The 14,481-nt window shown below is 39.8% G+C and overlaps 1 protein-coding gene across 1 annotated transcript in view; it reads left to right on the top strand.

Annotated features, from left to right (window-relative positions):
- Positions 1-14,481, top strand: part of WDR70 (WD repeat domain 70) — a 326,112-nt gene that overhangs the window by 241,804 nt on the left and 69,827 nt on the right. The window contains exon 11 of the mRNA XM_043979740.1: positions 5,968-6,067. Within this exon, the coding sequence (XP_043835675.1) occupies positions 5,968-6,067 (100 nt within the window). The remainder of the gene's footprint in view (positions 1-5,967; positions 6,068-14,481) is intronic.

Genomic DNA, 14,481 nt, shown 5'->3' with positions numbered 1-14,481 from the left:
GTTCCTTTTTCTTGCTTGCTTTAATCTAGTTATTTTATTCTCTTTCCTTTTTTTCTTTAATTCAAGTAGATTCTCCCTTCTTTCCTTCTCCTATTCATTAGTTGTTTTTTTTTTAATTCCATTTTTGGTGCCCCTTTCCCACTCATTCTCTTCATTATTCATCTTCTCTTTCTGTTTACTCAGAACTTCTCTGGCTCACAACCCCTCTACTTATCTAGTCACTTTATTGTGTGCGTTTTTCAGTCAGAACTTTTGAGGTAGCCACTATAGACTTTCTCCTTTCAGCAATTTCTGCCACTACCTAATAATAGAGTTTTCCTCATAAATTTCCCTTTTCCATTGTACCTTACCTCCAGAAAAATACTGATTCCAGCTTGCTGTCCACCATCAACCTCCCCAGCATGTCCCTAATCGTGTAGCTGATTTCTGATCCATAGCCTCCCCGTCATCACTTTGCTTCCTCATTTGCCTCAAATATATCCTCCTTTGACCCTTTCCCCTCCCTTCCTCCAGGTACCAATTGCCATCAGGAGTTTCAATTCCATTTTCCCACGGCAGGATATGGTCTTTTCAAACACCAAATTCAAACAATCAACACATGCTCTCTATCGCTCTTCAAAGAACATCTCTTCACCCATAAGAGCATTCATCATGGGAACCTCTTTTCACCATCAAAGCAAGGTGCTCTCTCCCTTCAATCTCTCTCAGTTCCTCACCCACTTTCCCATAGGCTTTTCTCTTCCTGAGAAACTACAGGGATCACGTCCTCTTTAGTAGTCCTTGATTTGACCTGGGCATGCCATACACTCCCCTCTGTTTTCCTTTTCCTTTCCATTTACCCTACCAGTTTGTAAAGTCATCTTACAGAAAACATTGATTCACCTGTAAGTGAGATATTGTGAAGTTCCATTCATAATGATTCAGGCCTGCTCCACACCATTACCTCTACCTCACTTCTACCTTCACTCCTATCTCCTTAATGTATATTGAAAAAGAAGTCTCTTCTCTCTGTTGCTGTTGCTTTCCTATGCTGCTGCATTTATTTATTCTCATGTATTTCTGTTGTCTAGGGTATTGAAGGAGCAAATAATCTCTTCAGGTCTAGTTTTTATCTTAGAATGTTTTAAATGCCTCTTTATTATTAAATGTCCATCCTTTTTCAATTATGGTTTAGGTAGGATTTTCAGGGTAGATCATCCTGGGTGGCTTTCAGAGCTCCATTGTTCTTCAGGGCACATTATTCCATTCTCTCCTGTGTTTTCTGGTGGATACAGAATAGTCGTATATTATTTGAATTTCCTTTCCTTCGTATTTGAAAGTTTTTCTTTTGGTTGCTTGCAGAATTTGAAATGAGAGCATGTTGTTCCTTTTTGATGTCCTGTACAATCCTGGCTGTGGAGTATTTTCTCCTTCACCTGATAATTCTAGAATTTGGCTACAATATTCCTTGGAGTTTTCCTTTTGGGGTCTCTTTCAGGAGGTGATTGGTGGATTTTTTTCAGTGATGATTTTATCCTCTGATTCTATGATATCAGGGCAGTTCTCCTTAAAAATTTCCTGGAATATGGTGTCTAGACTCTTTTTCTGATTGTGGTTTTCAGGCAGTCTAATAATTCTCAAATCATCTCTCCTGGATCTATTTTCCAGGTCAGTTGTCTTTCCAATGTGGTATTTCACATTTTTTTCTATTTTTTCATTCTTTTGATTCTGCTTGACAGATTCTTGGTGTCTCATGGAGTCATGAGCTTCCATCTGTCCAATTCGAATTTTTAAGGCATTGTTTTCTTCAGTAAACTTTTGTGCCTCCTTTTACATTTGGCCATATGAATTTTTTAAGGAATTGCTTTCTTCATTTAATCTTTGTGCTTCCTTTTCTAAGCTGTTGATTCTTTTTTCATAATTTTCTTGTGTTACTTTCATTCTCTCCCCATTTTTTCTTCTACCTCTCTGTTGATTTTAAAAATCATTTTTGAGCTCTTCCAAGAAGGCTTTTTGCTCTTGAGACCAATTCATCTTCCCTCTTGAGGCTTCACATGTAGGCAATTTGAGAGTATTGTGTTTTGTTCTTCCCTGTTAACACAGAAGCTCTCAATAGTAAGAGCCCTTTTCTGTTTCTTATTCATGTTGTGACTTATTTTTTTTAAAGTTGAGGTCTGCTCCTGGGTAACGAGGGTCACTGTTTCAAGCTTCTTGTGCTGGGGGATAGGGGCGATGTCACTGGTTTTCTACTTTGAGGCCTCTGTGGCTTGTGGATTCCTCTCTACCCTGGGCTTTTCTCCCTGCACTTGCTCCAGGTGCTGGGATGGCCAGGCATAGTCACACCTGTCCTGTGGGTGTCCCTTCAGCTGGCAGCCTGCCCTCTCTGCTGGTGCTGGTAGATCTCACAACTGGCCCACTGCACCACCAGCTTGCTGAGCCAGGATCAAGGGGCCTCAGTTGCTCTGCTGTGGCCAAGAGCTTCCTGCTGCCTTGCCCAGACCCCACTCCGTGCTACACTGTGCTATACTGAGTTGTGCTGCGCTCCCCTTTTGCTCGAGTGAGACTGACCTTTCATAAAGTCTTCTAAATTATCTCAAGTTGGAAGATTGTGTCTCTCTGTCTTTTTGTAGGTTCTGTAGTTTCAGAATCCATTTAGAGGCTTGATTTAATACTATTTTTGAGGGAACGCAGGAGAGCTCAGGCAACTTGCTGGCTTCTCTCTGCCATCTAATGTTATTTTCTCAAAGTCCCACAGCCTATTCCCAAACTGGGCAATTGATGGTTCACCAGCCAAGGTCTCTGCCCAAAGTAATTTTTGCAGGGACAGAACTGGAAGCTAAATCCTGGGCTCTTTCCCTCAGACTTAGTGGAGTGCCACATTACCCATTTCCCCCCTCTGTCTCCTCCTTAACACACATACTCCATTTTGTCAGTTCCTCAGTTCTGCTTTAGCAGTATAGAACACTTCCAGACTGGTTCTTTTGCAGCTGAGATCATTTCTGTCCTTTTGAGTTTGAATCTCTGAGGTACTGGGAGAAGAGAAAGGGTCAGGGTATAGAATTAAACTCTGTTTCAAGCCATGGGGCAGCTAGGTGGTACAGTGGATAAAGCACTGGCCCTGGAGTCAGGGGGACCTGAGTTCAAATCTCACCTCAGACATTTACTAGCTGTGTGACCCTGGGCAAATCACTTAACTACAATTGCCTTAAACACCCAACGCCATCTCTAGTCATCCTGATGTATATCCCACCACTGGACCCAGTTGGCTCTGGAGGAGAGAGTGAGGTTGGTGACCTTGCATAGCTCTCCCTCACTTAAATCCAATTCGGTGCAAGTCATGACATCACCCCAGTGTCATGGTCCTTTTTGAGAACGAAGGATAAACAACAACAATTTCAAGCCCAGGCTCATGGCCTGCCCTGTTTTCTTTCTTCCCTGGCAGAGATTTTTCTTTTGTTACTGTGGTGAATAAAAACTTATGGGGTGTCCCTATAATTGTCCCAAGTGTTAGGGAATTTAGCTGGGGTTTATAATATATTTGCTACTTAGAAATTAGAGGCTAATGCACCAGTTTGGGGGGCATTAAGCATTTATTAAAGCATACTAAATGTTAGAGAAAGTGAGAGCATATGGTTAGAATCCCTACATACCTAGGATAGAGAGCAAGACCCAGAGGGCAACATGGGAGAGGCAAGAGCATGCAAAAGAAGAGAGCAAGAGACCCCTATCCAGGGATTTTAACCTGTCTCAGGTAGAGGTGGTTCACTCCACCTTGATCCAAGCTAATTGGCTGGTAACATTCAAGTCCATTGATTGATGTGACTTGAAGGTGGTCTTAAGTTAGTTAACTTCCTTTAGTTAGTTAGGAAGGTTGATCTACATTTCTTTTGAAATTCTACTGACTCTGGACTGGCCCTGCAAAACCAGCCAGAGTTCCTGTGTGTGTGTGTGTGTGTGTGTGTGTGTGTATGTGCGTGTGCGCGCGCGTGAGAGAGAGACAGAGAGAGAGTCCCCCAAACACCCTATTATTAATAATTTTCTCACATAGCACAGAAAGCTGCTACTGTCTGGCCAAAAGCCCCCCAAAACTTGCATAGTCTGAAAAACTGATCTCTAAGGCACTAGAAGATTGGGGGTCCTGGAGTATGGGTCTGGGTTTTGTTGAAAGCTTGTGGGTGATTTTGGCTGGTGGTTAGTGAAGCCTTACAGCCACTATCATAGTGGGTGGGTGAGGATTGGATCCTACAGGTACTTATGGTAAGTATCAATTCATAGGTTTGTTTTTGTAGTTTTGTTTTGCCCTTCTTTTGGATCCTGGGTGTCTAAGATCATTGAGACAACTGAAATGGTATTATCTTTGGCGTATATTTTCTGTTTAGGAGAGGTTTAAGAGAATTAGAAAAATATCTAGTCCTTTATCTTTTTTTTTTTTTTAAGTGAGGCAATTGGGGTTAAGTGACTTGCCCAGGGTCACACAGCTAGTAAGTGTTAAGTGTCTGAGGCCGGATTTGAACTCAGGTACTCCTGAATCCAGAGCTGGTGCTTTATCCACTGTGACACCTAGCCTCCCTCTAGTCCTCTATCTTGTTGGTAATTTTGTGAGAATAATCTGGGTGGGTATAGAAAATTTACCTTCTGAACACCAAATCACTATAAAATAAATATGTTCATTTCCTTATTCATGGCCATGTCCCACTCAACCCCCTTCTTTGGGGAGGGGGTGGGGGAGGGAACAGTTTATTCCTCACCTTCAGCAACTTTTGTATTCATTCCACTTAAGCTACCTATAAGCATGTCCATGCCATGGCTCTTATCATCACACAGAATTGCTTAACTTCCAAGATCATGACCTCTGACATTTTCCTCACTAAGTACACACCCTTAGCTTTCTGACCTCTTTTCTTTTCTTTTCTTTCTTTCTTTCTTTTCTTTTCTTTTTTTTTGTGGGGCAATGAGGGTTAAGTGACTTGCCCAGGGTCACACAGCTAGTAAGTGTCAAGTGTCTGAGGCCAGATTTGAATTCAGGTCCTCTTGAATCCAGGGCCAGTGCTTTATCCACTGCACCACCTAGCTGCCCCCTGACCTGTTTTCTTTTAAAGAAGAAAGCCAAGTATAGAATAATGAACTTAAGAAAGGCAGTGTGGCATAGTAGATACAGTGCTAGCTTTGGAATCAGGAAAATTTAGGTTTAAATTATCCTTAGATAATTAATTACTGGGCAGCTAGGTGGCACAGTGGATAAGAGTGCGAGGCCTGGAGTCAGGAAGACTCGTCTTCTTGAGTTCAAATCTAGCCTCAAGGGGGTGGCTAGGTGGCACAGTGGATAAAGCACCAGCCCTGGATTCAGGAGTATTTGAACTCAAATCCGGCCTCAGACACTTGACACTTACTAGCTGTGTGACCCTGGGAAAGTCACTTAACCCCCATTGCTCTGCAAAAAAAAAAAAAAAAAAAAAAAAGACTTACCCAAATCTAGCCTCAGACACTTACTAGCTATGTGACTATGGGCAAGTCACTTAACCCTGTTTGTCTCAGTGTTCTCATCTGTAAAAAAGAGCTGGAGAAATGGCAAACCACTCCAGTGTCTCTGCCAAGAAACCCCAAATGGGGTCACAAAGAGTCTGACACAATTAGATGACTGAACAACAACTAGATACTTATTGTGTGACAAGGGCTGGTCGCTTAGCCTCTCTCAGCCTTTTCTCAGTAAAATGGGAATAATAATAGCACCTACACCATAGGCTTACTATAGGTTCAAATGAGATCATGGAAGTAAAAGATTTTGCAAACTTTTTAGTACATGTCATCTGTTATTACTGTTATTTCACCTATTATTCCATGTCTGTATCATTTTTCACTAACAAAAGCAATATAAAACACCTTTGAGAAACATCTCTGCTTACTTAAAGTACATGAAAATGTTTATTTAAATATGTTATATGCTTGTTGTAGAAATGATCTCATTTCACTTTTTCCCATCACAAATAGGTTCATACAAAATTCCACTGCAGACAGGCCCATGATCCTGGTACAGATACTTCCTGCGTGACATTTTCTTATGATGGCACTGTCCTTGCCTCTCGGGGAGGTAAGTGTAAAAAATGTGTTATTCAGGGTACAACTTTTAAAACAAAATAAACATTTTAAAAGCAAGAGTTAACATCCTAGAAAAGATCAAAATTAGCTGTGTTTTTTATATTTGTTATTATATTAGCCTAGCTTTTCATTAAAATAATCAGTGTGCTTCCATAGGTTATAAAAACAAGGAAAAAATAGTTTTAGTGTTCTGTTGATTTGCCTAAATCTCGATTTTAGTTAACCATTTTCATAATAGTTTTAAATTCTTCAAGGATCCTTTCTAAAGATGAACTCTCTCTCTAATGGTTATTTGCTAATATTCTAATTATACTTTCCAGAGATGCTGCAGTAAATCAATTCTCTGCAACACTGTAGCATTGTATCATCTTCAACCAGTGGATATACACACTCAATTGGTAGAGTAATCTATCTAACCCTGCAGGAAAGTAGGAGGGGGAGGGATGAAAGAAGGGAGGGCAGACTGGGGGAGGGGGCAGTGAGAAGTAAAGCACTTTTGAGAAGGGATAGGGTGAAAGAAGATGGAAAACAGTAAATATAATGGGTAGGGAATAGGATGGAGGGAAACATAGTTAACAATAATAACTGAAAAAAATTTTGGAGCAGAGGCAAAAGCAATGTTAAGATGATGATTGAATAAAGATGAAGATTGATGAGGAGGAAGACTGATTGATGATGGTTGATTGATGATTATGATAAAATGTATGGTACTTTGCTGGGCTATTGTGAAGAAAAATTTTTGTCAGGTATAAGGTACAATATAAATGTTATCTATTACTGTTGTTGCAATAATCAACCTCATGGGTTTATTGTAAGGAAATCTCTCCTTAAAGTACTATATAAATGTAGTTTACTATTAAAAAAAATGATTAGTAGGATGCTATCAGAAAAACCTGGAAAGACCTACATGTGCTGATGCAGAGTGAAATGTACTATATACAAACTAACAGCAATATTGTAAGATGATCTTCTGTGAATGACTTGGTTATTCTCAGCAATGCAATGATCCAAGACAACTCTGAAGGACTTATGAAAAATGCAGTCCATCTACAGAGAAAGAACTGAGGGTTTCTTAAGATAGATTGAAGTATGCTTTTTTTGTTAGTTCCTATATCTGCAGTTTTGTTTTTGTCTGTTTTCTTTTGCAACCTGGTTAATGTAGAAGTGTGTTGCATGACTACTCATGTATAACTTATATTGAATTGCTTGAGTTCCTGGGGGGTAGGGGTGGGGAGGGAGGGAGGAAGAGGATTTGGAAAACAAAGTTATAAAAAAAATTGATGTCAAAATTTGTTTTTACTTGTAATTTGGGAAAATAATTCTAAGTTAAAAAAACACCCAATAACAATGTTGCAAAGATAAGTATCTATGGGAGACAATATCATTGATCATAATTCCAGCGGACCACTGACTGATTATTCTATCCACTCTAGGGTCTTGTATTTCAAAATCAAATTTTCTATTTAGCTCAGGTCTTTTAATCACAAATGCCTGAAAGTCCTCTCTTTCATTAAATTCTCATTTTTTCCCCCTGAAACATTATAATCAGTTTGGCTGGGCAGGTGATTTTTGGTTGTAATCCCAATTCTTTTGCCCTCCGGAATATCATATTCCAAGCCCTCCAATACTTTAATGTAGAAGCTGCTAGATCTTTCATTATCTTGACTGTGGCTCCCATACTTGAATTGTTTTTTCTGGCTGCTTGTAATATTTTCTCCTTGATCTGGGAATTCTGGAATCTAGCTATAATATTCCTGGAGGTTTACATTTTGACTTTCAGGAGGTGATCAGGGATTCTTTCAATTTCTATTTTACCTTCTCCTTTTAGAATATCAGGGCAATTTTCCCTGACAATTTCTTGGAAGATGATGACTGAGCTCTTGTTTTGATCATGGCTTTCAGGTAGCCCAATAATTTTCAAATTATCTCTCCTGGATCTATTTTCCAGGTCAACTGTTTTTCCAAGGAGATATTTCACATTGCCCTCCATTTTTTCATTTTTTTGGTTTTGCTTTATTGTGTCTTGATTTTTCATAAAGTCATTAGTTTACATTTGCTCAATCCTGAATATTTTTTTCTCTTTCTTTTTTTCTTTCTTTGTTTCTTTCTTTTGTGTATATGTGTGTGGGGGGGCAATGAGGGTAAAGTGACTTGCCTGGGGTCACACAGCTAATTAGTGTCAAGTGTCTGATGCCAGATTTGAACTCAGATCCTCCTGAATCCAGGGCCGATGCTTTATCCACTGTACCACCTAGCTGTCCCCTTAATCCTAATTCTTAACCAATTATTTTCTTCAGAGAGCATTTGTATCTCCTTTTCCATTTGGTTTTTCAAGCTGTTGACTTTTTTTTTCATGACCCTCCTGTATCACTCTTTTTTATTTCTTTTTCCATTTTTCCTTCTACCTCTCTTACCTTATCTTCAAGTCCTTTTTGAGTGCTTCCATGGCCTGAGACCAATTCATATTTTTCTTGGAAGCTTTGGATGTAGGAGCTTCGACTTTGTTATCTTTTTCTGAGGGTATATTTTGATCTTTCTTGTCAGCAAAGAAACTTTCTAGCGTCTGCATTTTTTTCTGTCTGCTCATTTTGCCAGCCTATTTCTTGCCTTTTAACTCCTTTTTAAATTGGGGCACTGCTTCTAGGGCACACAGTCCCAAGCTTCAGGGTGTCCCAGGTGGTATGATTTAAGGAAAGGCATGTTCTACACTCCCCTGGCCTGTGCTCTGCTCTGTAAGTAACCACAGTCCTGCTTGCTCTTTAACCCAGGAACAGAATTCTGTTTCATTGTGGTTGCAAGCTCTGTCATGCCTGCACCCCTCCCTTACCTCTGCCACCACTCAAGACTGCTTCCTGTTTCTGAGCACGGCCAACACAACAGAGTTCTGCCTCAACACCAGCAGAGACCCCTGCAATCTGCCCCCGCCCAACCTCTTGACCCCCTCACTAGTCCATGAGCTGAGTTCCAGAAGTAGCTGCTACCTCAGCTGGTTCCAAGGCTCCAGAGGCCTGATTCTCTGGGCCTGGGTCTCCATGGTGAGGCCTGGATCTGCCCTCCTCTCTCACCCTGGTACCTTTCCTGCCAACCTTCTCAGCTGTCTTTTTGCAACATTGTTATTGTATAAATTGTTCTCATTCTTTTAACTCTGCAGCATTTCATATGAGTCTTCCCAAGTTTCTTGAACCTGTCTCATAATTTGTTCAGCGATTCCCCAATTCATGCACACTTCCTTAATATATGGTTCTTTGCCACTATGAAAAAAGCTGATATATATATTTATATTTATGTTATATATATATAAATATATATATGTTATATATATATATATATTTTAGTGTCTTCTTTGCCATCTCATTTTTTTTCTTTTTTCTCTCCTTTCAATATTCTTTAGAACTCTGACCATTTTGTCTATATATTCATTCTAGTAAGATTGTCTTCTCTTGTGTTCAGTAATGCAGAGATAATACTTTAAAATACTGTGTTACCCCAAATCTCTTTCCTTCAATTCCTTTTTATCATAAAAGTATTTTATTATTTTCTAGTTACATGTAGAGAAAGTTTCCAAAATTTGTTTTTATAAGATTTCCAGTTTCAGAACTTTCTCCATCCTTCCCCCTTCCCCGAGACAGCAAGAAATCTGATATAGGTTATATATGTACAATCACATTAAACATATTTCTGCATTAGTCATGCTGTGAAAGAAGAATCAGAGCAAAAGGGAAAAACCTCAGAAGAGAAAAACAAAGGGGCAGCTAGGTGGCACAGTGGATAAAGCACTGGCCCTGGATTCAGGAGGACCTGAGTTCAAATGCACCCTCAGACACTTGACACTTACTAGCTGTGTGACCCTGGGCAAGTCATTTAACCCCCATTGCCCTGAAGAAAGAAAGGAAGGAAGGAAGGAAGAAAAGAAAGAATGAAAGAATGAAAGGAAGAAAGGGCAGAAGGAAAGAAGGAAAGAAAAAAGAAAAACAAAAAAGTAGAAATAGTATGGTTCAATCTGCATCTAGATTCCAGTTCTTTTTTTCTGGATTTGGAGAGCATTTTCCATCATGAGTCCTTTGGAACTATCTTGGACCATTGTATTGCTAAGAGTCAAGTCTGTCACAATTGATCAACACACAATGTTGTTGATACTGTGTACAATGTTCTCCTGGTTCTGCTTATCTCACTCAGTATCAGTTCATGTAAATCCTTCCAGGTTTCTCTGAAATCTGCCTGTTCATTGTTTCTTACAGCACAATAGTATTCCATTACTTCATATACCACAACTTGTTCAGCCATTTCTCAATTGATGGATATTCCTTCAATTTCCAATTCCTTGCTGCCACAAAAAGAACAGCTATAAATGTTTTTATACATGTGGGTCCTTTTCCCTTTTTTATGATCTCTTTGGGAAAAAGACCTAATAGTGGTATTGCTGGGTCAAAGCTTTATAGCACTTTGGTCATAGTTCCAAATTGCTCTCCAGAATGGTTGGATCAGTTCACAGTTCCACCAACAATGCATTAGTGTTCCAATTTTTCCACAGCTTTTCCAACATTTATTGTTTTCCTTTTTTGTCATATTAGCCAATCTGATAGGTGTGAGGTGGTACTAGATCAATATCTTTCACTCCATGTTTAAGATGCTTAGAGATAGCTAGGTGGTACAGTGGATAGAGCCCTGGGTCTAGAGTCAGAAAGACCTGATTTCAAATCAAGCCTCAGATATGTACTAGCTTTGTAAGCTAGAGCAAGTCACCTAATCTGTGCCTGCCTCAGTTCCTTCAACTATAAATGAGGACAGTATTAGCACCTACCTCCCAGTGTTATTGTGAGGGTATGACATAATATTTGTAAAGCACTTAGCTAAGTGCCTGGCACATGGTAGCTGTTATATAAATGCTTATTCCTTCCCTTTCCTCTCCTATCCTTCCCCCTACCCCCAACCCCTATCAACTTTATGTCTTGCTGCCACCTGCAATTCAGGAAGGCAAAACTAGAAATTTGAGGCTTCTTACTTTTTTACTTTTGGCAATGACTTTTCTCCCTTCAACTACTGAAGTCTTTGATCAGTATTTCATCCTTTTTTTATCCATCACTGCCACATATATTTCATTGTCTGTTTATCCCCCACTTCTAATGCTTTTTTCAGGTTTCTTTCTTTCTTTTTTTTTTTAAACATTTGTGCTTTGACTACTATAAACTTTGGAGACTTCCTGTCTGCATCCTTTTTCTTCAGAAGAGTCTGGAATGATCTGATTGATCACATTACCAAGCTCCTCAAAACCTTCCATTGATTAACAGTTGAATTTTAGATCAAGTGCAGATTCCTATCTTTGGATTTCAAATCATTCATTGCCTTTGTTCCCACTAATCTTCTACGGTTCTGTGTTCCTAATACTCTTGAATCATTGGATTTAGAGTTAGAAGAGATCATAGATTGAGTCTAAGTCCCTTGTTTTACAGATAAGTAAACTATCATCCAGAAAAGGGCAGTGGTTGCCTAAGGTCACACAGGTATTAAGTGAAAGAGCTGGGTGTATAATGCATATTTCCTAAAGCCAGAGCCAGTGCTGTTTTCATAATGATATGTTGTCCTTGAGACTTCTGGCCAAGCTGGCTGGCTGAATGGGAGGAAGGCTGCCTAATTCTTATGAACCCACTCTCGCAAAATCCTTAATTTTGTACCAGACAGAATGATGATCAAGAAATCCAATGAGAACCTACAGTAAAAGTGACTTTTCAGCTACATAAAAAATCAGCCAGGGGGGCAGCTAGATGGCGCAGTGGATAAAACACCGGCCCTGGATTCAGGAGTACCCGAGTTTAAATCCGGCCTCAGACACTTGACGCTTACTAGCTGTGTGACCTTGGGCAAGTCACTTAACCCCCATTGCCCCACAAAATTAAAAAAAAAAAATCAGCCAGAAGCCCAAAAGCAATAAGCCCTTTTTTCTTTTTCCTTAGTGAGGCAATTGGGGTTAAGTGACTTGCCCAGGGTCACACAGCTAGTAAGTGTTAAGTGTCTGAGGCCGGATTTGAACTCGGGTACTCCTGACTTCAGGGCCGGTGCTCTAACCACTGTGCCACTTAGCTGCCCCATCAATAAGCCCTTTCTAGCAAAGTGAGTGCCAGCTTACCAGCCGCAGGACATTTGTAGCCCATTAGTCTCTAAGTCTGGAGGCAGCATGAACAAAACTCTGCAGAAAAAGCAGTAGTATTATCAGAACACCCTAGAATAGGCTCTCTGGCAGCCTGGGCGAAGGAGCAACAATGTGAAAAGCCCAGTGCCGACTCATTCAGAGCCACAGTGCTCAGAATGAGAAAACTCAGGCTTAGGGAATCTAAGGCCCTAAGGTATCTGAGAGGCCCCAGAAGATCTAGCACTCTAAATCTTAAGATTCGGGTGGCAGCTAACTCTATCAGGTGACGGTCTTCAAAAGAGCTGAGGGAGCCCAGTGAGAGATTTTGTAGGGCTGGCCACCATAACCCAAAAGCTGGTTCAGTCATTTTTCAGCCATGTCCAACTCTTCATGACCCCATTTGGGGTTTTCTTGACAAAGATACTGGAGTGGTTTGCCTTTTCCTTCTCATTTTACAGATAAGAAAACCGAGGCAAACAGAATTAAGTGACTTGCCCAGGGTTCCACAGCTATTAAGTGGCTGAGGTAAGATTTGAACTCAGGAACATGGGTCTTCCTGACTCCAGGCCGGGCACTCTATCCACTGCAACACCTTGCTTCACTACCTAGCTGCCAAACGTGGAGAGATGAGTAAATCAAGGAAAACACAAACCAGTGTCAAAAATTATTGCAAATTTAACAGCTGCAAAGGAGAGACTCCAAGGAAAAATGGATTTTCCATAAGAACTATACAAACACCTAGAAAAAAATGAAGCAAGAGTGGCAGCTAGGTGGCACAGTGGAAAAAGCACTGGCCCTGGATTCAGGAAGACCTGAGTTCAAATCTGACCTCAGACACTTGACACTTACTAGCTGTGTGACACTGGGCAAGTCACTTAACCCTCATTGCCCCACCAAAAAAAAAAAAATGAAGCAAGAGATAAAAAATAAAATGAAAGCTCTGGAAAAAGAATTGGAAGGAGAATAAATAGTTTATGACAGAAAATGATCTAAGAAATATAATCCCTGGAAATTAAAACCGACCTAACAAGATTCAGTGACTCTGAAGCACCAAGAAATATTAGAACAAAAATTAAGAGATGAGAAAATGGAAGAAAATGGAATATATTTCATATTTTAAAAAACAACAGGGGCAGCTAGATGGCGCAGTGGTTAAAGCACCGGCCCTGGATTCAGGAGTACCTGAGTTCAAATCCGGCCTCAGACACTTGACACTTACTAGCTGTGTGACCCTGGGCAAGTCACTTAACCCCCATTGCCTAAAAAAAAAAAAAAAAAAAAAACCAAAATGAAACAAAAATCTGACCTAGAAAACAGTTTAAAGAGAGATAATTTAAGAATCACTGGATTCCCTGAAAACCATGATAAAAAATAAAAGCCTGGACCCTATATTTCAAGAAATCATAAATGAAAGTTGTCCAGGTCTATTAGAAACAAGATTGGGAGAATGTTAAAGAGAGGATAATCCTTGGGATGAATTAGACACATTCAAAACAAACTTCCTAACCATAAAAGGGGAGAAAGGAAGAAAAAAAAAGAGCTGTAATTAAGGGGGGTGCCTAGGCATTATGAATGGATACAGTGTGAAGTGAGCAGAATCGGACCATTTTAGAGAAACAATGTTGCAATGAAAATCAACTTTGAAAGACTTAAGAAATTCTGATCAAAGCAGTAATCAGAGGACCTCTGATGAAGTATGTTACCCACCTCCTGACACAGAGGGAACAGACACAAGGACATACATTTTTGGACATGGCCACTGTGTGGATTTGTTTTGCTTCACTCTGCTTGTTTGTTACAAGGTTATTTTTTCCTTTCTTTCTCTCAGTTAATTTGGGGAATGGAATTAGAGTGAAAGGGGTTTAACAATAGTGATGCCCCTAAAAGGGCTATTGAAACATTTTTAAAATGCAGGGACGAGAATGGTAAGCATTTCAGAAGGAAGCACAAGCAAGGACTGTTTGGAAAGTAATGTGTAAAATTTATTATATGCTTTTATTTTGAAAGCAGAAATTATGAAATGGACATGTACAGTTCCATGTGGAATCCTCCTTTTACGCTCCTTTGGTGTGGATAAAAATGCTTTTTTAATGGTATTCAGGTGCCCTAATGTCATTCTTCTTTGATTCATCCTATCCCTGTCCAGTCCTTACTCAGGTTTTCATCCATACAAAGAATGGATTGAGGACAATGTGTTTCATTCCACACATGCCATCTATTCACAAACCTTGTCATTTTTAACTTCATAAAATCTCCTTTATTATGTCTACTTATCTCCA

Source organism: Dromiciops gliroides, chromosome 1 (genome assembly GCF_019393635.1).
Source record: "Dromiciops gliroides isolate mDroGli1 chromosome 1, mDroGli1.pri, whole genome shotgun sequence".
NCBI classification, from domain to species: domain Eukaryota; kingdom Metazoa; phylum Chordata; class Mammalia; order Microbiotheria; family Microbiotheriidae; genus Dromiciops; species Dromiciops gliroides.
The sequence above is the reverse complement of the archived record's forward strand: the minus strand, read 5'-3'. Positions and strand labels throughout refer to the sequence as shown.